The sequence below is a fragment of the Magallana gigas genome, chromosome 4 (assembly GCF_963853765.1).
Source record: "Magallana gigas chromosome 4, xbMagGiga1.1, whole genome shotgun sequence".
In the NCBI taxonomy this organism is placed as follows: domain Eukaryota; kingdom Metazoa; phylum Mollusca; class Bivalvia; order Ostreida; family Ostreidae; genus Magallana; species Magallana gigas.
In genome coordinates this window covers 16500901-16525675 of record NC_088856.1, presented here as the reverse complement: position 1 = coordinate 16525675, position 24775 = coordinate 16500901, and the positions used below count along the sequence as shown (strand labels likewise).

General features: G+C 34.5%; 1 protein-coding gene across 3 annotated transcripts; it reads left to right on the top strand.

The window, feature by feature from the left end:
• Window positions 1–70: 70 nt before the first annotated feature.
• On the top strand, window positions 71–19695 carry LOC105340177 (suppressor of tumorigenicity 7 protein homolog). 3 transcript variants are annotated; one of them, XM_011446103.3, is made up of 15 exons: window positions 71–227; window positions 10188–10270; window positions 11305–11488; window positions 11772–11942; window positions 12128–12206; window positions 12410–12464; window positions 15463–15562; window positions 15871–15968; window positions 16449–16563; window positions 17072–17144; window positions 17694–17796; window positions 18323–18473; window positions 18965–19057; window positions 19225–19364; window positions 19495–19695. In XM_011446103.3, the coding sequence occupies exons 1-15, from the start codon at window positions 77–79 to the stop codon at window positions 19588–19590; spliced, it is 1692 nt and encodes a 563-aa protein (XP_011444405.2). In that variant the 5' UTR covers window positions 71–76; the 3' UTR covers window positions 19591–19695. The 3 variants fall into 3 exon arrangements, with proteins under 3 accessions (XP_011444405.2, XP_011444404.2, XP_011444407.2); XM_011446102.3 differs by having other exon boundaries at window positions 17676–17796; XM_011446105.3 differs by lacking the exon at window positions 71–227 and adding an exon at window positions 7341–7496 and having other exon boundaries at window positions 17676–17796.
• Window positions 19696–24775: the final 5080 nt, after the last annotated feature.

Sequence of the window (24775 nt, the reverse complement as noted above, 5' to 3'; positions counted from 1 at the left end):
AGAAAATAGGCCTAATAAAAGCAGCCAAATAAATTTTAAACTTTAAATTCCTTCGCTGCGTTCCTAATGTTCCAGCATGGCGGGTTTCCTGTCAAGGTGTATTGAAAAAATCAAATCATGGATTCATTGGTCTTGGACATACCTGTTAGCTGTGTGGGTTGTTTTAGTAGTGTTTGTTGTCTACATTCTCCGTGGACCATTGAAACTTAGCGAAAACTTTTCTTATGGTGAGAAATATTCTTTAATTCACCGAACAAGTCAATAACATCAGTTGCAGATTTAGTGCAGATGATGTGGACAAAGTATGCACATATTTAGGGTCACCTCAGCATTATCCTGAAAACTGTGATCAAGAAGATGTTAATGCACTTGCATTTAAAATGCAGCTAAATATTTATGCATATCATAAGGCCCTCTTGGGGATCCAAAATATCTAATTCAATCACTGCTTTAAACAGGTTGGGCATTAACCCCCGTTTGGTGTTTGGAGTCCCATTTGGTGGTTAAATGCCTGAACGGTATACGTATTTTACCTACCAATTGGGACTCATTTTTTGTTCAACTGGGATTACGTTTTTCTGGAGGAAAGGCGCATCACGTTTATTACCGGGCAAGATTTTTCCGCACACACGTTTTAAAAAAGACCGTGATGAAATGCTCCCCGGAAGTCGCATATAAACAAAGTGTTTATGTCTTCTAAAAGATCGATTTTAATCAAAGTACGACATGGCCTCATTCCTTGAACTCTGTACTTTCGATTTCTATCATCCGGGCAAGTGGAAAACAATTGCAGTAAATGAAATCGGTGTTCTTAAGTGATGTACGTCAAAAGCTCAATTTAGGTATGGAGGCCCAATCATACATTTCTTCAGTAAAATTCCTGGACAAAAGTAAAGTATGATTATGAAAATAATACCGAAAGTACAAGGTAATAAGTCACTATTTATGTTATAACAAAACAAATTTCGTTAGTTAAGATCTTAAGTCAGTTTTACTGAGAAATTTAATATAGCGCGAACGGGGCTCCATACCTAAATTAGCTTAAGACACACACCTAAAGATCATTGTTTTGATTGGCTGCAATTGTTTTTCACTTGCCCGGATGATAGAAATCGAAAGTACAGAGTTCAAGGAATGAGGCCATGTCGTACTTTGATTAAAATCGATCTTTTAGAAGACATAAACACTTTGTTTATATGCGACTTCCGGGGAGCATTTCATCACGGCCTTTTTTAAAACACGTGTGCGGAAAAATCGACACATAAAATTTTTTAAACGAATGTTTAATCATGAAGCAAACATGTCAGAGTACTTGCCCCGGTAATAAACGTGATGCGCCTTTCCTCCAGAAAAACGTAATCCGAGTTGAACAAAATATGAGTCCCATTTGGTTGGTAAAGTAGGTATACTGTTCAGGCATTTAATAACCACCAAATGGGACTCTAAACACTAAACGGGGGTTGGTGCCCAACCTGTTAAATCTTCATACAATTCTTTTGAATTTTTAAACACTCAGAAAAGCTTTAATACCCATTAAAACTGCATTTGGCAAGTTCTGGATACAGGCCAATAAAGATTGTTCACTCTATCCACATTATGGCATTTGTGACAAGGCTCTTAACAATTACAAGTTTTAAAGTAAGATAAAAACGACCAGTTGTAAATGAAGAATATGATATTTATTCTTCAAAAATAATTTTTAGGAAGTTTTGCTCTCTACAAAAATAATATTTTGACCACAGCCATAAGTTTTACGTAGAACCAGAAGGCATGTACCACTTTCATTTTCACTGGTAAGTTTTAGAGCAAAAGATAACCATGGGTATGACTTCACACTGAACCTACTTATTTTCCAGAACTTATAGGAATGGGTAAACCAAGCATCTATAAGATTTAGAGCTGCAACTATATTATAGAACCATGATGCATTGGAATTTGTGATTCAAGCCACGTTATTACGTACTCAGTGTAGTTTTTATAACTGAGCAAATTTTGTGTGGTTCAATATCCTATTTGAGAGAGAGTTTTACAAGTCAAAGTATTGAAAAGATTATATAAAAGTTACAAGCAATTGACATTTTTAATGATATGAAATGCCGACTTCACACTGTACCTACAGAGAACATATGTTGTAGTGTTGTCAGTGTAGGAGTGTTTCCACAGCTGGAAACAATGCCTTTCAATCTGTTCAGAGAGTATATATTGTATATGAAGTAAACAGGTTAACATATTTTTTGATTTTTAAGTTATATGAGGTTGAAAGGTTTTTAATCAGTCTAAGTGAAATTCAGCATTTTTATTTTCAGGTATTTATAGTAATATCTACTTTTAAATATTTTATACTCTGTTTGCTGAATTTATTCTATTTTGAAAATCCCAATAAGGCTGTTCAATGTACAGTTTTGTAAATTTCTTTCACTGAGTATTCTTACCTGTAGAAGTATATTATATAAACTTTGATTCTGCAGAGTATGTGGTTGTAACCGACAGGACTTTTGTATTGTATTTGCAAATGGGTATATAATAGTAAAAGAGTTGTCTTCCTTATGTATAGAAAATAAACAGGGACTGAGAAAATTGGTATGTAAGAAAAAAAAGAGTTTCAAAAAAATTTTGAATATGCTTTATTAAGGATCTCTAAATTGGCAGGATTACAGAAAAAACTTGTTAAGTAAAAATTTTACCTACCGATATAATGTATTTTAATGTAGTTTATAAATTTTTTACATTTTTGTGTACCGGTATTTTAAAATTTTCTGAAGATGAAATTTTCCCATCTTTTAAGTCTAAATTTAAGATTTATATTTTTGTAAATTATAATCCACCATAGCAAGTAGTCCAAACTTTTGAAAAGAGGTACTCCAAGTTTTTTAAACTAAGTTTATATGCAAGTTTAGATACAGATTCCAAGTTGTATGGTTCCTGTCATAAGTCCAATCCACACTTTGCAAAAGTTGTTCCCCAGCATGTAACAAAAATTTGCAAAAATGGAGGAAATGTGTAACTTTTTCATTAATTGCATCTGACAGTCATTTTTTCAATTGCAATTTTTAAAATTTGAGCCGTAAAATATTAAAAAAAAATTTTTTTTAGATCATTGCGAAAAAAAAATGATATACGACAAGTGTTCCACTGACCAGTCGTAGTGTTATTAAAAATCATGCATGTAAAAGAAGTTCATATTAAACATTAAGATAATTGAACAAAAATTGCCCTCATTCCAATGAATATCAAGTACTGTGACTTTGTTTTTAGCCTTATAGAGGATAATTGTAAAAAATGTTACTGATCATAAAAAACCCCAAAAATGGATAATAATAGAAAGGTTAATAGTTAAAGAAGATTAAATGAATAGCTTTATCAATATTAGTAATTAGGATGGATTGATCAATCAGTTTAAAAATTCATATTGAATTTAGAGTTCTTATAAATATCCTTTAAAATTCATAGGTAAAGTACAGAGTTGTATATTGTGGAATCACGTTGCTATGCAATATATATACCACATATTTACACATTTTTGAAAAAGGAAGGAGACGGAGAATTTCGAACTACAAATTACATTTGATGGTACATTGTCTTAGCTATGTATTCTCTGTACTACTAGGCCAATACCTGTTGGAAATTGCACACATGTAACTCCAAAATTGTGATCATATTGCAGTGTGTATTCAGTCAGATCCATAGTGACATTGAATATATATGAGTATGGCTGTTTTTGAATTGATAATGGTTATCAAGAACTGCAAAGGTCAGGGTCATATAGTACATGACAATCTGTGGAAAATCTTCACCTTTGTTCCTGACCAGTATATGAATGTAGAACTACATATACATGACTGTATATGTAAGCTGGTGTTATTCAATTCAGCAACATTCTTACTGTTTTAACAAAGTCAACTATGTTCTTCAGTACATTAGGTATGTACAGTAAGAATCTAATATTGAGGTTTGTTATGATGTCAGATGTAATAGACAGTGTTGTGGTGGGCTGAAATGTTGATTTATCATTTTTAAAGAATTTTGTAGATTTGTTTGAAATGATTTTCATCAAAACTAATTTCATGAGTTAAAACCTTGGTGATCATATAGGAGCTAACCTGCATAAATGAAATATTTGAGGATTTATTTGCATTCACTGCCTTAGAATTAAACTACTGTAGAAGCAGAAATATTTGTTGAGGATTTAATTTATTTTTGTTGGCAGTATAAATCAACGAAATTAAATCCATGACGAATTTTTAACCAAAATTTTAATGAATACAAAGAGATCAAGGTATGACAAAATTAAATGCCAACGGAATTTTATTTGGTTAAAAAAACAATGAAATTTTGACCCAACAAAAATATGTGCTTCTACAGTATTTACCAGTAAATGCACAAAATTTAGTGCTATGTTGTTTTTTTTTGTGTTGACTTATTTTTACATAAAATGGTATCCATTAATTAGTATACATATAAATGAGTGAACTTTATCCACACTGCATGGGGAACACTCCCATTTATGACATGATTAATCTTATGAGTACTGTAGAGTATGGTCAGAAATGCATATGGTGAAGAAAAATGTATACGGCAAGCAATGCACCTATTTGTACTATCATTACTTTGATTACAAACTCTGTATTTTTTTTTTCAATCATTAAAAGCATGTCACCTATCCATAATTACAACAGTTTAAATTTATCATTATTAAGCATATTGTCCCTTTTTAGCTCACCTGAGCCAAAGGCTCAAGTGAGCTTTTCTGATCACAATTTGTCCGTTGTCTGTCGTTGTCGTCGTCGTTGTCGTTGTTGTCGTTGTTAACTTTTCACATTTTCATCTTCTTCTCAAGAACCACTGGACAGATTTCAACCAAATTTGGCACAAAGCACCACTAGGTGAAGGGGATTCAAGTTTGTTCAAATGAAGTGCCACGCCCTTTTTAAAGGGGAGATAATTGAGAATTATTAAAAATTTGTTGGTATTTTTCAAAAATCTTCTTCTCAAAAACTATTCAGCCGGAAACGCTTAAACTTGTGTGGAGGCATCCTCAGGTAGTGTAGATTCACGTTTGTTCAAATCATGGTCCCCGGGGGTAGGGAGGGGCCACAAGAGGGGGATCAAGTTTTACATAGGAATATATAGAGAAAATCTTTAAAAATCTTCTTCTCAAAAACTATCAGGCCAGAAAAGCTCAAATGAAAATGGGAGCATCCTCAGGTAGTGTAGATTCAAGTTTGTTCAAATCATGGTTCCCGGGGGTAAGGTGGGGCCACAATTGGGGGATCAAGTTGTACATAGGAATATATGGAGAAAATCTTTTAAAATCTTCTTCTCAAAAACTATTAGGCCAGAAAAGCTCAAATTTAAATGGAAGCAGCCTCAGGAAGTGTAGATTCAAAATTGTTCAAATCATGGTTCCCGGGGGTAGGGTGGGGCCACAATTGGGGGATCAAGTTTTACATAGGAATATATAGAGAAAATCTTTAAGAATCTTCTTCTCAAAAACTATTAGGCCAGAAAAGCTCAAATTAAATTGGAAGCATGCTCAGGAAATTTAGATTTAAGTTTGTACAAATCATGGTTCCCGGGAGTAGGATGGGGCCACAATTGGGGGATCAAGTTTAACATAGGAATTTATAGAGAAAATCTTTAAAAATCCTCTTCTCAAAAACTACTAGGCCAGGAAAGCTCAACTTTGAGTGGAAGCATCCGCAGGTAGTGTAGATTCAAGTTTGTTTAAATCATGGTCCCCGGGGGTGGGGTGGGGCCACAATAGGGGGATCATGTTTTAAATAGGAATATATAGAGAAAATCTTTAAAAATCCTCTTCTCAAAAACTATTTGGCCAGAAAAGCTCAAATTAAAATGGTAGCATCCTCAGGTAGTGTAGATTCAAGTCTGTTCAAATCATGATCCCCGGGGGTAGGGTGGGGCCACAATTGGGGGATCAGGTTTTACATAGGAATATATATAGAGAAAATCTTTAAAAATCTTATTCTCAAAAACTGTTAGGCCAGATAGGCTCAAATTAAAATGGAAGCATCCTCAGGTAGTGTAGATTCACGTTTCTTCAAATTATAGTCCCCGGGTGTAGGGTGGGGCCACAATTGGGGGATCAATTTTTATATAAGAGTAAAAAGAGAAAATCTTTTTAAAAATTTCTTTTAATAACTATTTGGCCAAGAAATCTCAAATTGGCATGTAACCATCCTCAGATAATGTAGATTCAAGTTTGTTCAAATCATGGTTCCTGGGGGTAGGGCGGGGCCACAATGGGGGATACATTTTTATATATAGAGAAAATCTTTAAAAGTCTTCTTCTCAAAAGTATTAGGCCAGGAAAGCCCAAATTTGAGTGGAGGCATCCCCAGATCATATAGATTCAAGTTTGTTTAAATAATAGTCCAGGGGTAGGGTGAGGCCACAATGGGGGATGAAATCTTACTTAGGAACATATAGAGAAAATCTTTCAAAATCTTCTTTTTAAAGACTATTTGGCCAGAAAAGCTTAAACTTGTGTAGAGGCATCCTTGGGTAGTGTAAATTCAAGTTTGCAAAATCACTAGTAGTAGGGCGGGACCGTGATGGCGGTTTGAATTTATACGTAGGAATATATAGAGAAAATCTTTAAAAATATTCTGGGAAAGTTTTTGGTCCAAAACTCAGTACTTAGTGTGAGAGCACAGGTTATGAGATTAAAGGTAGATTTAAGTTTGATGAAACCATGATTCCCTAGAGAATAGTGGGGCCACGAAATGGGGGGGGGGGGGGGTATATAGGAATAGAGAAAAATCTTAGAGGTACAACAACAAAAGGGGCTTGGTATTTACCAAAAAATAAGAGGTGGATAAAAATTGGCAGATTTTCAATTTTTTTTTAGCAAGATCTACTGTACTCAGTTGTCAAGCTATTTTGATACTGTAATGAATTAAGGCAATTGTTGCTCAGGTGAGCGATGTGGCCCCTGGGCCTCTTGTTTATGCTGCTACCTATATCCCATGACCCTCCCTGCCCCCCCCCCCCCCAAAAAAAATGCTCCAAGAAACAAAGAAAATACAGCAAATATAGTAACTAAGATGGGGACATAACCCTAAACTAAATACATTCTCACTGTGGAAAATAATTTGTACTGAAGGATAATGGGTTGCAAAGACTTTGCATAAAGTACACATGTATAACAATGCATATTAATTACAATATAATCTGGGTATCCATTATTTCTGGTCGGTCTTATTTCATGTACCGGTAACAATGACATAAAAATGCCCATAATGATAATTTCAATAAGGTGATTCAGGCAGGGAAATCTGGTTGTGATAATTGTCAGTTTGGGCGGCCAGCTGATCGTCAATTTCCAGGCTTTAGCTGGTATTGATTTTTCCGTCTCCGTATGCGATGCCGCTACAGTCAGAGCCAGTCTCTCACTCTGTGTTGGCCTCTCGCTCGTGACGTAAGGGATACAGCAGCTTCTCTTTCAGCCATCATGCTCTCCTTATTCAGTGACACATGTATGTATGAAGATTTTTCTTATCCTCCATGAGGTTATGACTTGAAATTAGAGGTTTTTATGGTAACCTTGATTGATAATTATCATAGATATTAAAGGATTTCGTTCTTCAGGTACAAGGTAATATTGTAGCATATTTATTCACTTAAATTGGCTTGATGAAGAGATTTTTTGCTTTCCTCACTTAGTCAAATGAAGACATCTAGTTTTTTTGAGTGACATTTGAACCTGATATGAAAAGAAACCTTTAAATGGCGTGTACAGTGTGTGTATGAAACAGGAGGTTGCCTCTACTGGTTATTGATAAATTAGTAGCTTTGAACAGAGTGTAGATGAATTATTGATTTTTGAGTGTGTTTATTTCACCCTCACAAGGAGGTGTTTGTCAGAAGTTCAGAGAGAGAACATGTACATTTAGTATTATGATGTTTGTAGATTAATATCAGAATAACCAGGTTAGATTCGTACCAGTGTCTGCAGTTGTCTAGCTGTCATTTTATTGAGGTGCTTTCTTATGAATGATGAACTTCTAAGATACTGTAAGGCTTTATATTTAATGGGCTATTTTTTTATCATACTAAAATAAATGTGTTTTACCTCTAACCACCCCCCCCCTTTCCAACAAAAAGGCATGTCAATTACAGTAGTTTCATGGAAATGTATACATGTGAAGATACTGAACAGACAAGCTGCCTTTGAAATATGGTAACTTGAATTACTGAAATATGACTTGATAACTTGAATTACTGAAATATGACTTACAGAAGCAGATTTGCAAACCCCTGGTTTGATATCAGAGTCTTAGAGATGTATAAGACGATTTAAGTTAAGCTGACCTTGTACATTTGATGTACAGTTTACATGTTTATTTAACTACAATTATTTCTGTCTCAGTACAGTACAGTGCTCATTAGACAATCATATAAAATAGGAAAGGGCTAAAATAGTTGTGCCCATGCAGCGTAATCCCATTCAATATACATGTATTAAATTGAATAAGATATTATTTAAATTTTAAAAAAAATGATATAAAATATGCAATAAGAAACTGACACATTGCTCCTAACTCCCATCCCTGTTGAACTTTAAATACACATGTATTTAACCTGAATGATACAGGATTTAACCTATGGATTTTTGATAAGTTAACTACTCTGTTGTGAACATGGAGGAACAGTTAATATTTCATGTATGTCGTTAATAATTGATTAGCATACAGGACAAGGATTATGAGATAAATATTGGCTTATTGATTGATCAGCTGTTAATTAAATGGTTTTCCTTTGTTCCACACAAGGCTTTTCACATTAGGGTCTCTTTAAGGTTACATTTCTTTATTTTAATCCATTGATTTTTAAACAATTTCTTCTATTGTACCTTTTTGATGGGTGTTTTAACATTTAAACAATACCCGGAATGTTTTAGAATTCACTGCTTAATATGATGACCTTCATCTTAAAATCTAATATAGATTTTATCTAAAAACTGCATGTAAATTGGTTCGTGGTTGTGGTTTTTTGTCTCTGATTTATTACCCAACATTTCTACATGAAGCACTTGCAGATCCTTGACACAAGGCACTGAGACAGTTATATAATTCACAAGATACTTGGTGTTTGAAGCATCAAACTGTTTTAATGTATTTATAGCTGGTATTGTGAGAGTGCAAAGAAGGAGGTGAAAAATGACGTTATAAAATGACAACAATACCCATGCTACACAATCCTGAAGCATGAGAGTGCGAGCCTGAGGCAGGGGGGACTGTATTGATTGCTGACTGACACCTTACATGTCAGTTTGAAAACCCAAGCTCAGAAACAAAGCTTGGTGACAAAGTTTTACAATCAATATAATGTCTGCAGTTATACCGCAGACTGGAAGCCTTGTGAGAGAGACTTTTCTGCCGGTGACCAAATTAACGAGTTTAATGGCATGTGTAGTCTGCATCTGATTAAACTACAGCTATTGGCTCTATAGTAATAAGCTGTTGAAATTGTGTTGGTTCTAAGTGGATTTATTTGTTAGGTGTTACAGTTACTTTGTAATGGCATTTACAGATGGAAGGAAGAAGTTATCCTTTTGTTTTATTCCACAGTTATATTTACCATCTTTATTGAGAAACGGAAGGAATGTCAGTGATATTAAGTGTTAGGGACTCATCATTCTGATTAAGCATCACATAGCTACAATGATCTTGACAGCTATAGATGATCATCATGGCTTCCGACCTTTTGAAAACTTACAAAAAACTATTTGAAAAAGGAAAAAATCAATACATGTATTAGAATAAATGTCAAAATCATAGGTAGCTGTGCATTTTATCTGAACTTTAAAGTATATCTGTTTAGTAATGTGCAGTATTGTTGACCATTTAGCCTCATGAAGCATATATAACATGTATAAGGTAAATTTGGAGGGTAGTGGTATTATTACAGAAGTTTAAGGGACTTTCAAAGTTTTCTGTAAGCAGTACTGTAATTCAAACCAAACAATAGCTGGGTGATGCAGTGTTGGTGGCTCCATAATTTAGAGACTTAGGTACATGCATGTGCATTACATTGGGCACCACCATTTGTACCATTACCAGTACATATGATCATTATCCATGTTCAATTGTTTATGATATGACCAGATCTTATAAATTACTTTAGTTTAAGATAGTATGGTTAATGTATAATATTTTTTTTTCCAGCAACCATGTTCCTGAACACCCTGACCCCCAAGTTCTATGTGGCACTGACGGGGACATCCTCCCTTATATCGGGCCTTATTCTGGTGAGTACCTACAAAATGCATGGAGGGGTCTCTGTTAGGTTGCATACACATATTCAAAGAATTAAAATCAGATTCCTCCATATTAACCCCACCCCCATTTTTTATGCTGAATTCTAAAAATGATAATAGCAGCTGAATTTGGGGGAAACATTGACAACACAGTCAGTGGTTGGTTATTAAGAGAGCATGCACGCTTTTAAAGTGAGTGAGAATGGTTTTAACAAATTATGGTGGAATAAGTTTGGATGCTGTAGAATGTAAAACCATCCAGCCAAAGGTCTTCCACTCCAGCCTTTGGTATCTATTACAGGAATTGATTTCTGTCTGTCTGATAACCAATGCAGGCCTCGGATGTACAATTAGTAAAAAAAATTATTACTACAGAGAACAACAAAGACCAGATAACTTCTTCTATGATTTCTGTCCTTCCTGGAAATCAATCTTATCCTTCTCAGATAACTTGTAAACAAAAGTGCATTATGACGACTGACTCTCTCTCTCTCTCTCTCTCTCTCTCTCTCTCTCTCTCTCTCTCTCTCTCTCTCAATCAATCAATCAATCAATCAATCAGTCAATCAAACAATTGAACACCTATGCAGATAGACATATAGTTAAATGTCAACACAACAAGTTTAGATAAGAGATTGCTTGTGAGTATAAATGTCTTGTCAGGTGATGTCTGAACATCATATTTACAAGCAGGTTAAGAGATTTGATATTCAGATCATTTTTACAGCATTCTTTAGACTGTTGACTGTCTGTGAGAAGTTAATTATCCAGTGTTTTAAAGAAACTCCTTAGCAAACAATTAGTTATTGATCCATGTATCCTGTGCCCTTATAAGTGATGATTCAAGCTGGCAACACTTAAATGCTTTCTTGCCAGATAAAAAGCATTAATCAATTATCAATGGGTATTAAATACTGTAATATTTGTAAATGGCAGAGAACTTGGTGATTTCTAAACTGTAAAAATTGATGAACAAAAAAGAAATAAAATTTTGCATGCCTAGGATGTTTATTTGTGTCTTTCAGATATTTGAGTGGTGGTATTTCAAGAAATACGGCACCTCCTTCATTGAACAGGTGTCTCTGAATCACATATCCCCCTTGCTGGGTGGAAATGACAACCCAAACCAAGAAAACAACAACACGACTCCCTCCTCTTCTACATCATCTTCATCTTCATCAAACTCCACACATCAGCAATCCATGCCAGGTACAGTGTGTTATACTTAACAGTGTATTGCAGTTGGTTTGCAAATTTATGTTAGTTGGTTAGTCTGTCTGTCAGTAAAGCATATGTTCAAAAATTTTCATGAAAACCCTGCTTGAAAATCTTCTGCTCTGTGGATAACCTCTATTGACAGGTCAAAGTTCAGAGGTCATTTAGCATACATGTACAACTATTTCAGGCTCAAGTATTGTCTGACTGGTTAATGTTTACAACAGTTTTCATATGTGTTTTTAAAAAAAATAACACATGTATGTTTCTTCCATAGAATGTAAGGTGTGGAGGAACCCCTTGAATTTGTTCCGGGGATCTGAGTACCAGCGCTTTACGTGGGCCAAGGGGAAGGAGCCCCTCACCTATTATGACATGAACCTGTCGGCCCAAGATCATCAGACTTTTTTCACCTGTGAGGCAGATGCTGGGAAACCAGAATATGAAGGTAAGGAGATTCTATCTGGGAAATTGTTTATAGGTGGAAATTGATGCTGTTCTAAGTCTCATATTGAGTGTTCTTGCATGGTAAATCTATGTGGCTAGGGATAAAACCAGGTTTCTAGTAAATGTCAGTCAGTGATAAAGAAGGAGATAATGACCACACATACATTATTTTCTTTGTATTTCCAGTTATGCAGAGGGCATGGAGAGAAAGAAACCCTGCATCCAGAATAAAGGCAGCCAAGGATGCCTTGGAGAAAAACCCAGAGTGAGTTTTGGTTACAATACGTATGTATCAATTGGTAGATTACACATTAAGCTACTTATGTTAATTTCCAATACTTTATGTTGGTACATGTACAATTTATACTGTACATTGATGCAATATAAAATGTACATAATTATCAATAATTGTAGACTTCACCTAGTAAAGGACTGTTCATGTATTAAAGGTCTGGTTCATGTTTTCAGCTGTCCCACAGCCATGATATTATTAGCAGAGGAAGACACAAGTTCCATAGTTGATGTAAGTATAGGGAGAACCGTTGACGGATACTGTGGAATCATGTTTATTCGTGGGGGTCAATGTTCGTGGGTAGCCAAATTTTTCCCCGTTCGCGGGAAAATAATTTCGCCAATAGCTTTTTCTATTTTGTAAAAAAGAATACCAGTACTAAACAAATGCTTGTATATACGTTCGTGCAGGTGTAAATTCATGTGCAAGGGCTACCAACGAAAGTCACGAACGTTGGTCCCCCATGAACAATGATGATTCCACAGTACATTATATTTTAGTTTTAGAAATAACCTTTTTTCAAAAAAAGAAAGAAAAAGCAGCATTATGTATTTATGAATAAGTGTCAGATGCTATATACATTTATGCAAACAAAAATTATATGGGAATGATAAGTCTATACATAAAATAATCAGATCAGATGATGAAAATACATTTGATTTATCTACATTAACATATATCTGTACCAAGTCTTTATTCATTTACACAGTCAAATAAGCTAGACATATGAGTTCTATTTATTATTAGCTCACCTGAGCCAAAGGCTCAAGTGAGCTTTTCTGATCACGATTTGTCCATTGTCGTCATCGTCGTTGCCGTCGTCGTTAACTTTTCACATTTTCATCTTCTCAAGGACCACTGGACGGATTTCAACCAAATTTATCACAAAGCACCACTAGGTGAAGGGGGATTCAAGTTTGTTCTAATGAAGTGCCACGCCCTTTTTAAAGGGGAGATAATTGAGAATTATTAAAAATTTGTTGGTATTTTTCAAAAATCTTCTTCTCAAAAACTATTCAGCCGGAAAAGCTTAAACTTGTGTGGGGGCATCCTCAGGTAGTGTAGATTCACGTTTTTTCAAATCATGGTCCCCAGGGGCAGGGAGGGGCCACAAGAGGGGGATCAAGTTTTACATAGGAATATATAGAGAAAATCTTTAAAAATCTTCTCCTCAAAAACTATCAGGCCAGAAAAGCTCAAATTTAAATGGAAGCATCCTCAGGAAGTGTAGATTCAAAATTGTTCAAATCATGGTCCCCGGGGGTAGGGTGGGGCCACAATAGGGGGATCAAGTTGTACATAGGAATATATGGAGAAAATCTTTAAAAATCTTCTCCTCAAAAACTATTAGGCCAGAAAAGCTCAAATTAAAATGGAAGCATCCTCAGGTAGTGTAGATTCAAGTTTGTTCAAATCATGGTCCCTGGGGGTAGGGTGGGGCCACAATTGGGGATCAAGTTGTACATAGGAATATATGGAGAAAATCTTTAAAAATCTTCTGCTCAAAAACTATTAGGCCAGAAAAGCTCAAATTTAAATGGAAGCATCCTCAGGAAGTGTAGATTCAAAATTGTTCAAATCATGGTCCCCGGGGGTAGGGTGGGGCCACAATAGGGGGATCAAGTTTTACATAGGAATATATAGAGAAAATCTTTAAGAATCTTCTTCTCAAAAACTATTAGGCCAGAAAAGCTCAAATTAAATTGGAAGCATGCTCAGGAAGTGAAGATTTAAGTCTATTCAAATCATGGTCCCCGGGGGTAGGAGGGGCCACAATTGGGGGATCAAGTTTTACATAGGAATATATAGAGAAAATCTTTAAAAATCTTCTTCTCAAAAACTATTAGGCCAGGAAAGCTCAACTTTAAGTGGAAGCATCCTCAGGTAGTGTAGATTCACGTTTCTTCAAATCATAGTCCCCGGGGGTAGGGTGGGGCCACAATTGGGGGATCAATTTTTACATAAGAGGATATAGAGAAAATCTTTTAAAAAATTTCTTTTAATAACTATTTGGCCAAGAAATCTCAAATTGGCGTGTAACCATCCTCAGATAATGTAGATTCAAGTTTGTTCAAATCATGGTCCCTGGGGGTAGGGTGGGGCCACAATGGGGGATGAAATTTTACTTAGGAATATATAGAGAAAATCTTTCAAAATCTTCTTTTTAAAGACTATTTGGCCAGAAAAGCTTAAACTTGTGTAGAGGCATCCTCGGGTAGTGTAAATTCAAGTTTGCAAGTGATGGCGGTTTGAATTTTTACATAGGAATATATAGGGAAAATCTTCAAAAATATTCTGCGAAAGTTTTTGGTCCAAAACTCAGTACTTAGTGTGAAAGCACAGGTTATGAGATTAAAGGTAGATTTAAGTTTGATGAAACCATGATTCCCTAGAGAATAGTGGGGCCACGAAAGGGGGGGGGGTATATAGGAATAGAGAAAAATCTTAGAGGTACAACAACAAAAGGGGCTTGGTATTTACCAAAAAATAAGAGGTGGATAAAAAATGGCAGATTTTCAATTTTTTTTTTTTAGCAAGATCTACTGTACTCAGTTGTCAAGATATTTTGATACTGTAATGCTAATTTGATCAGAATTAAGGCAATTGTTGCTCAGGTGAGCGATGTGGCCCCTGGGCCTCTTGTTCTATTTCAAACCCAGTGTTGCATTTTACAATGAAACTTACCACATAGTCATAAATATTTTTAGTCTCATGGAATGCTCTTTGAGGGGGTAAATTTAAATTAAACCATTGAATTACTTTGATTTTAATTGATTTCTATAATGAAACATGTATTTTACAGCCATTTAATTGAATCGTTGATTATTTTGTGATTAATAAGCATTCATTTATTTGGTTTCAAGTTGTAAGTTCTTGTGTAAAATGCAGTTCAGCTTATTGTCAGTAATAAAGGTTATATACTTTAAAAGTGTTTTTTTTACACTGGTGGTAATGTATGTGTTTTTTTTAGTCAAATAATACATTTGGGTATTGAATACACAGATGTGACATTTACTACACAAGAGTTTTGTTTTTTTTACCATAGGCGCGGGGGTATTTTACGCAGTTTTAACCTTACGGCGTAACTAGTGTAAATTTCCACCACGCATAAATAACCACTTTTAAAGTACACGATTACATTGGACCAAGGCTTTTCAGTCACAGAAATACATTTTATCCTGAGGTTTATAACTGAAAACTGTGATGATTTATGAATGTTGTTTAACAGGCGGAGAAAATGTTTAAACAAGCGTATAAAGCAGCAGAGGTGAACTATAAGAAGTCCATACAGACTCAACATCAAAGCTCCACAAATGAAGCCATTCATCGTAAGAAGTCCCTCAATATCTCTAAATCTTTCATCTTATTTTTGTTCTACAAATCTCTCCTTTTTTTAAAATAAATTAAATGTGATCCAAACAGCTACACCCCAAAAAATTAAAACTGATCAAGTGTCTAGCTATAGACTTATGAAAATAAAAGATAATGGATTTAGTATGATCTTATTTGATTAATTTGAGATTTGATGAACACTTTCAAATGAATGTTTAAAAAGAGAGAAAAAAAATCCAGGATATATTCGGATTTATTTTTTTGTAATTTATTGATGTTGAACTTTTGTATGTTTTTTTTATAGGAAGAGATGTAAATGTTTTAGTTTATGTCAAAAGACGATTAGCCATGTGTGCTAGAAAACTAGGTCGGACGAGAGAAGCTGTCAAAATGATGAGAGAGGTCAGTATTATTACTGAGTTTTAAGGTCGTATGAGACACCTTTTGATACTGATGTTGATAAAAGTACACTATAATCAAAATAATTTAACCTGTCTAGAATTTTTAAATTTAATTTAGAAATTTTACCAAAAATATGGACTCTAACTTTTGACTTACAAATTGGTAGCTAATGCTGAAACCCATTGCGCTACACTGATAGGTTACAATTTTGGAGGTACAATGATATAAAATTATACTTGATTTTATTGTTTATTTAAATAGGACATGTATCACAATATGGAGGTGTCCCATACCATCTTAAAATATATTCTTATGAAATGTTTTTTGTTAAATTCAATTGCTTAATGTGTATTGCTCAAATTTCTTTGAAGTCACTGAAATCATTGACAAATAACAGTTTTGTTACTAAATATAAAGCCAGAAGGATAACCTTCAATGGATATATTGTTTTCAAGTTTGATAAATATTTCTGTTTTACAGCTCATGAAAGAATTTCCCATGCTCAACTTATTCAATATACATGAGAATCTCATAGACGCATTATTAGAATTACAAGCATATGCTGATGTTCAAGCAGTTTTAGCTAAATATGATGGTAAGTATTAGTTTATTTTTTGCTATTTTAAATAGATGTGTTATATGTAGACTTATATACAACAAAGGACCATATGAATATCAGAAATTGTCCTGATACTGAATCATCTGAACAAAGAACTAAGATCAACAAATTGTGATCAATACTGTCCAATTACTCTCCATTGTACTGTTATGTAGAGAATCATGAATGCATTTGCAAAAATTTACTACATGTATTAAATTAAATATGTATATCTGATACTGTTGGTTGAAATATGTAGACTATGATGTGGTGAAAAAACATGCAAATTCTGAAGAATTTTATTTACCTGGTAGTACATTTGTACATGTTAATGTATTACAGGTGGAAAGAATTTGGGAATAAAGTTGTTTTAATTCCAATGATTTTCATAAGTAACGGTTCTTGGACAGAATCTTAAAGATGTTTTTATACATGTTCTGTATTCTTATACTTGTCCACCACAGAACCCATTCTTGTATTTTACAATAGGATTCATTCTTTGTAGATATAAGTTTGCCAAAGTCAGCAGCCATTTGTTACACAGCAGCTTTACTCAAAGCGCGAGCAGTGGCAGACAAGTAAGTATTGACTGATAATGTCGAACAGTTCTGTTAATTTAGGAGAGATTATACTAACAATACCTGTTGTAAAAAAAAAAAAAAAAAAACTTTAGCTTAGATCTCGTGGATTTTGGTAGTCAGTTGCAAATACGTGTCATTTGGAAATTCCTCATACCCTTAATCCTACCTAAAGTGATTCAGCTGTTTCTTTAGAAATGTATAAGAAATTGATGAATCTCAAATTAGAATTCCTGGAAGTTTTCTCCAAAATCAAATTTAGTCAGTATCTGTTTTCTTGAGATAACTAAAAAAAATAAGGCACTGGAAAACTAGGAAAAGACTATATTACCAAGACAATGAGTAATTTCTGATGATTAAAACATAAGTGTTGCTAACCTACCATATTTTGAAATTGTTTTAGACATATGTTTTGTTTGTTTATTTGCTGACTAATGATATGTACCATACATGTAACTGTTTTTCTGGAACATCATGCATGCCGTTGCGGTCCTCTTTGGCGGACTTGGCATGCATCACTTATGATGGCAGGTATATATCTTGTTCCAGGTTCTCGCCGGACATCGCCTCCAAGCGGGGCTTAAGTACAGCAGAAATGACAGCAGTAGAAGCAATACACAGAGCAGTGGAGTTCAATCCCCACGTCCCAAAAGTAGGTCAAAGTCCTTTATACCAGTTATAACTTAGCATCATTGACCATTGACTTTTGCCAACTGGTAATTAATGCATGTACATGCATTGATTAAAATTCAGTGACCAGTTTTGAATTGGCAAACTGATTGTTGGTAGTTCTTTAGTGATTTTGTTTCTTTTACTGTCAAGCTGCCAAAACAAAGAGCTTGTTTTAATGAATAACAATGAAATCAAAGGGTATTGATTCAAATTTAAAGTTCTGAAGTTTACATCAGTTTCATTTAATTGCGTGGAAATGTCTCATGGAATATTAAATGACTTGTAACTATTACTCTGAATTGAACCTCAGATAAATTAAAGATACCCCATTCTTTAGTTTGGATGTGATTTCCTACCCTTAGTTTATCACATTGATACATATTGTTATCATTTGGTATACGGCTTTATCTATCAACAATTATACACTTGCTTTCATAATTAAATATTGAATGAGGAAATAAAGAATTTCAAATGAAGACTAATATATAGATATTTTGTTGTTGCAGTATTTACTAGAGATGAAGAGTTTAATACTACCCCCTGAACACATTTTAAAGCGAGGTGACAGTGAAGCAATAGCCTATGCGTTCTTTCATCTACAACACTGGAAGAGGGTGGAGGGTGCTCTCAATCTCTTACACTGCACATGGGAAGGAAGTATGTGATACGAGGCGTTTCACAAAGCAATGACTTTATTTGTTATGTGTACACGAATACAGCAATAGTATACAACTGTTTTCATGGGAATGACTTCATTATTGTGTGTAAAACAAAGCCACTGTTTTACATGACAGTCTTTGTGTTTGGTTTTTTCTTGAGGTGGGGGAAAGTGTCTGAGAGGGATTTCTCATTTTAACCATCATGCTGTACAGAAATATTTCTTTTTGCTAATGGAAGGCATGGTGCCATCTTTGAAGGATTGCTAATTATGCTTTGTTTAATGTCTGTGATGAGTTCTTCAACATCTTTTAAGTGTAAAAACATGATGATATGAAAAGTCTGAAATAGATGCGAAAGCTGAAAGGATGGCAAATAACTGAGTCTTCATACTATACTGTTATCACACTTTTAATTTCATTATACATATGTACCTGTAAATGTTGGTGTAAGATTTAACCATACATATACATGTTTGATCTATTTTGTAGCTTTCAGAATGATCCCCTACCCACTGGAGAAGGGGCACCTGTTTTACCCTTACCCCACGTGTACAGAGAATGCAGATAGAGAATTACTCCCTCGTAAGTTATACAAACTTGTCACATAAAATCATTTGTTGAAGACAACATTATTACTGAATAAGAACAGTCCTTCAATCACTTATATCTTTTGAAATATCATAACAACATTTTTGTATGAGAAACATGTTGAAACAATTTTGTACCATGTAGATATCTCTCTGTTGCAGCTTTTCATGATGTCTCAGTGTACCCAAAGAAAGAGTTACCATTCTTTATTCTGTTCACTGCTGGTCTCTGCTCCTTTACCGCCCTATTGGCTCTTCTGACCCATCAATACCCCGAACCCATGGGGGTCATTGCTAAAACAGTAAGTATATATCCATTTTCATTTATTATGGTCATATTTTTAACAGGAATTTTACTTTCTTTCTTTAGTATGAATTTTAAACATTATAAGCAAAAGAGTGCTGTCATGTTGATGTTTTGCTTGGTTGTAGGTCCTCACTTGGTTGTACATGCCCATCAGCTATATTTTGGAAAAACTGGAAGCCATCTTGCCCTCAAATCTCCTCCATCAACTGTCCCGCATCTAATCACCATGGCAACATCCCAATTTTAGGAGTTCTGTCATGTTTTGATGGGGTTGTTAAAAAAAATTATGTGAACTTTTTTTTTTAAATTGGACAGTTTATATACATGTATATAAATATGTTTGGTTGTTTAGGAACTGTAAAACAATTGCCCTTTATTCTGATTTTTCTCCCCAGTTACTGTTGGGTTTTTACAATATTTTACAATGGAATGATACTGAATCATGTGTCAAATTGATGGACAGTTGTTATTTGAGCTATATAAGGGTAATACGCTGGGTACTGTGGTGGAGCATTTACAGTATTTCTGAAATATCTCATGAATGTTTATTCTGTTTTTGAATCAGCAGCTTATAAAGATGAACTGAATTACAAAATAGGGTGGGAATGATGACTAACTGATCTTCTCGGCCATTTACATGTACCCACCCATAACTTTTGAAAGGGAAAACAGAGAGCACTAAGTATATAAATCAATGTCTGCCTTCTTAATTCTAAATGCCCCGATCATTATTTCAGAATTTCAGATAAAAAAAACCACAATTACTGGTAAAGGCAAAATTTGTATTTATTTTAAAACCAATCAACCGCCAGCTGAAGGTCTATTCTTTTGACCTTTTGACCTTGCTTGAAACAAAGCCTTCTCAGCTCTATTACTAAATCAAAATGGCCAATTTAAAAAAAACACAGTGGTAACTACATTTCTACTAAGTCACTGGGTATTGACTGGGTATTGACTTATCCCTTTAGTCCCATTCAGATTACATTGTTAAAACAAATACGACAATGTTTAAGGTATTTTTTTACAAATCTACACTACAATGATTAACCTATTCACTGAAGGATCTATTTTATTTGATGATTTTGGTATGGTAACTAGAAAGACATACCATAGGAGCAAGGGAGCTGTCAAAGTCATCAGATATAATGCTAGAGAGGTGATAAACCCCGTACTGATCTGTCCAAACATTTGTGGAATTCCGTCACACCATATTTGTGGTTTCTGGTGCATTTCCACTACATGTTGAATGAAGAGGTAATCTGTTTTTGTTACTGCAAAAGGGTACGTAAACATTGTCATTATTGGAAGTTTTTGAATCGCTGATCTGGGCCAGTTTTTGTGTTTGGTGAGGTTTTATAAGCAGATTAGTGTCAATTTGTTGCCTTAGGCTAAATAATCATCTTTTTTTTTCTTTGGACAGACAGGTATGAATTTATTTTTCTTTTTACCTGTGAAAAAACCCAGTCTGTTTTCTCTTTAGAAAAAAACTGCAATATAATTGTATATCAAGAGAAGTGTTCACAGCTTCAGGAAAAGTTATCATTACTTAACAAAGAACAGTTTAGGAAATGTGTCAAATCGATGGAAGAAATTCAGTGCTTTTCCATTTCAGTATTAAATCAAAGATTAGTTTTGGTCCTCCTATTTTTCAGTGCAAATACATTTTTACAGGCTATTTATGAGTATTGATAACAAATGGCATTGATTGTCATTTATAAGGGTAACAGTTTTAAGGAGTTGGAGTAAATTTGGGCATTTTATGTTTAATATTAGAATACCGTCTTGCCCCAAGTCCCAAGAAAAGGACTAAGCGGGGAAAATAAAAGAATTGAAGCAGCAATTTAATTGTTATTGTTTATTCTGACTGAAAGTTTTGAGTTCAGATTCTTTGTGAAGATGATTTCCTTGTGGTTCATTTAAGTATGATGGTTGCAAATACAAATGAACTGTCAACACCCTAACGTGAATTGTGTACTGCTCAAAGCCTTCATATCTCGTATGAAAAGCAGTATAGCATTTTACTGTTAATACTCGCGTACCTCTTTTAATCTTTCTTTAAATTTTCATAAAAATGATTATAAAATTCGCATGATTATTAACCGTACTTTACATTTGGGAGAAAAAAAGAATTTACCTTCAATTTAAAATACTTCCTCTATCTATCTATAGCTTATGACGTCATTGGCGTTCTTATTCAATGTTCGACCAGCCACAAACATAATGTCTACGTAGATCTAGAGCATCACTGGGATAGATACATGTAAGCAATAGTTAAACAAAAGTGGAGTTCTATATTTTTGTATGCATTATAAGCAATTTAATAAACGTCTTTTTTTTTGGGGGGGGGGGGATAATCGCACATAAAGTATGTTCCAGGAATGCATACAATGGGTTTCTTTTAGAAAAAAGGGAAATGTTGTACCAAAGGTGTATATATACACTTTATTTATTACTAACACTGTAATATATAATAATCAGTAATTTAAGTCAAACTTAGCTGCTGGTCTGTAACTCCCGGTCTGAAAATATGAGTCGTCCATCCGAATTTTTTTTTTCAGACTGGGAGATACAAACCTGCTAAGTCAAACTAAAAGAGGTCATTGTACATTTATTTGCTGTTTTGGAAAAAGTTTCGTGTTTTAATGGCAAACGAATATTAAACATAATTATCCGCGAATTAAACCGCTCATGCCTACAATTAACAATTTTCTCCAAAATTAACAATTGCATGGGTACTATTTTCAATCTATTTTATTAGCGACTATAAATGAATTATTGATATTTTGACTTATCAAGCTCTGAATTCAACTATTTTTAGTGATTTTGTCTCTATACCTACAATACTGAAAATTTTTATATGTATTTGGTAAATATTTAAGCAATGATTATGTAGAAATTTAACATGGAGCCGAGTTTCCCCATCAAACAGCAGTAGATGTGTCTGTATATTTTGAACCTTAATGAATGTTAGTACCGTGGCCTTACTTAAAAACATTTCGTTAGAATACGTGACCATGAAAGCTATACAGAACCATCTAGATTTCAAATTGCAACCAAGACTTCAGACCGTGGTGAGGTATAACTTATTTAATTCTGCCTATGTTGATTAGCTTCTGTTCATTTTTCTGAATCGTCCCAGTCAATGCTGACAATAACGTAATCCGTGCCAAGGCTTTTCTGATTAATCTATCTCCTACAAAAAAAAAATGAAATGAGCAATGTGACCTGAAATATATTAATAATGAAACTCTCATACAATCGGATATCAGCGATAATAAATTGGACGATGACGCTCCCGCCTACATTTCAAATTCTATTACCAGCTTAACACATCACCCGTTGCCCCTGGCTACTAGAGAGGTGTTCGGTTACTAAAGTATTGGGCGCGATTATAGCGACACCACACGGCAAACAAAGCGCGCTCAGTCCCCGTCTGGTCGGAAACTGGCGTGTACGATACCCAGGATTGGTTGAATAAATACCCCATTTACGAAATTCAATAAGCATTCTCTTTAACCCGTGATAACTGTGCTCGCGGGGATTGAAAAGTCATATGTATCCATTGCACTTCACCGCAGACGAGAGTGTCGGTCTAACTTCCTCTGGAATTCGAAAACTGATGGAATACCATTCATCTTTATGTAATCAAAACTTGAAAAAGTATGAATGGGTTTCCGACTTCTGCCGGCGTCTAGCGTCGGAGCTATGGATTTATTTTCCCGGGTCGCCGCAGTAGAAGTACGGAACTTCGACCCGTATACCGACAATCTAAAGTCCCAAAGACAAAAGACTATTTGCTTTCTAAACAGACCACTGGACTTCCTCGCCGTTTTATCTACTACTGTCATTGATTTTATCATTATATTGGATTGAGTTTTATATCCATGATCCAATTTCTTCTGAAGTTTAATGTGATACCCAGTCCTGACGTACAAACGGCGTGAATTGATCGGGATCGGTAGCCACCGAGCAGAGCGATAATACCGTACAGCTATTGAGGGGGATTAGTCGAATATCTGGTGTGAAATCCCCCGAGTTTATAATAATTTAACTTTTGTAGATACCTGGTTTAACTTTGTAATGGGAGATAGGCAATAGTGGAAAATCTCCGTTCTCCTGTCTAAGACCTAACTACGACTTTAAAATCCAAGATAATATTCGAAGATTCGCGTACTAAAACCACAAAAACAGATTAAACAAATTTTGAACAATACAAATTTTTATACAGAAATTCCTCCGAATGGTTTTCAAAATGAACACATTGACACAGAACCATCAATTGGTGTCTATTTCATACACAGCCTTAATAAAAACCTCTACTTACATATCAAAACTAAATATTAATCAATAGAAAAATAAACTTTTTCAGGTTAACGTATAAAGTAAATGTAAAATAATGTACGTAAATGTATTGTTGCAAGATTTTCTGAAAACTATGCAGAAGTAGTATCGCCGGGGTACGGTAAAATCAAATTATATGAATCTTTCGTCGTATTATAACTTAATATGAAAGTATGGATATAATCATGTTTTGAAGATGTCTAATATTTCAGGGAAATAGGCGAAGAAAGCAACGATCGAAATTGTTGTAAACGGCTTGTGATCTTTCATACACTTTTCATGGAAAGGAAACGTGTAACTTATTTCACCTTTGGGCTTAAAACAATTTAAACACAACGAAACTCTTGGCAGAGCTACCATAACATACTGATATACCCTCCCCGTTACCACCTTACTCAGAACTGTATACATATTATATACTCCATTTATTACGTACCAGCCGGTCCTAAGTAACCCCCCCCCCCCCCCCAACCCCCCCCCCCCCCCATAGCATAAATTCTTGCGAGTTTCTTTAGAAACAATTTTACACTGAACACGGTACAGCGATAAGTATATTTAGAAAAAAAAAACTCTAATGTTTGAATGATTTTTGTTGTTCTACATCTCATTTAGACTATTTCGCACGGGCCTAAAAAAAATCGAAAGTCTTACATTTTTCTTCGCCTAGCATTACCAAACGTGCCAGGATTACGATGCGCCATGCAAAGATCAAAAAATAAGTTTTTATTTTACCTTACAACACCTTAATCCAATTTTAATTTTTCGGATTGATCTTATACAATATGTTTGAAAATCCGGTCAATGAGCAAAGAACTTTCAATCGCTCACTGCATGTGGTATATATATTAGCCATATTTGAATTATTACAATAACCAATTGTTTTTTGCAATAAAGAGTGCTAAAAACACAACAAAGAAAAATAATCAGAATTTCCTAACAAATAAAATTAAAAATAAATTTACATTTTTTTCTATAAATTTGAATTGTGAACCAAACCTTACGTCTAAAATTGGAACAACAAAGAGGAAAAGAACAAAAATGTGCAGGCTAGGTTAATCTAGCTGA

Bases quoted from the DNA above. Each gene is read 5' to 3' on its own strand.
- LOC105340177 (XM_011446102.3), top strand. From the start codon at position 77: ATGGCGGGTTTCCTGTCAAGGTGTATTGAAAAAATCAAATCATGGATT. The intron at 17,797-18,322 runs GTAGGTCAAAGT...TTGTTGTTGCAG, and splicing joins TCAATCCCCACGTCCCAAAA to TATTTACTAGAGATGAAGAG. The intron at 19,365-19,494 runs GTAAGTATATAT...GCTTGGTTGTAG, and splicing joins TGGGGGTCATTGCTAAAACA to GTCCTCACTTGGTTGTACAT.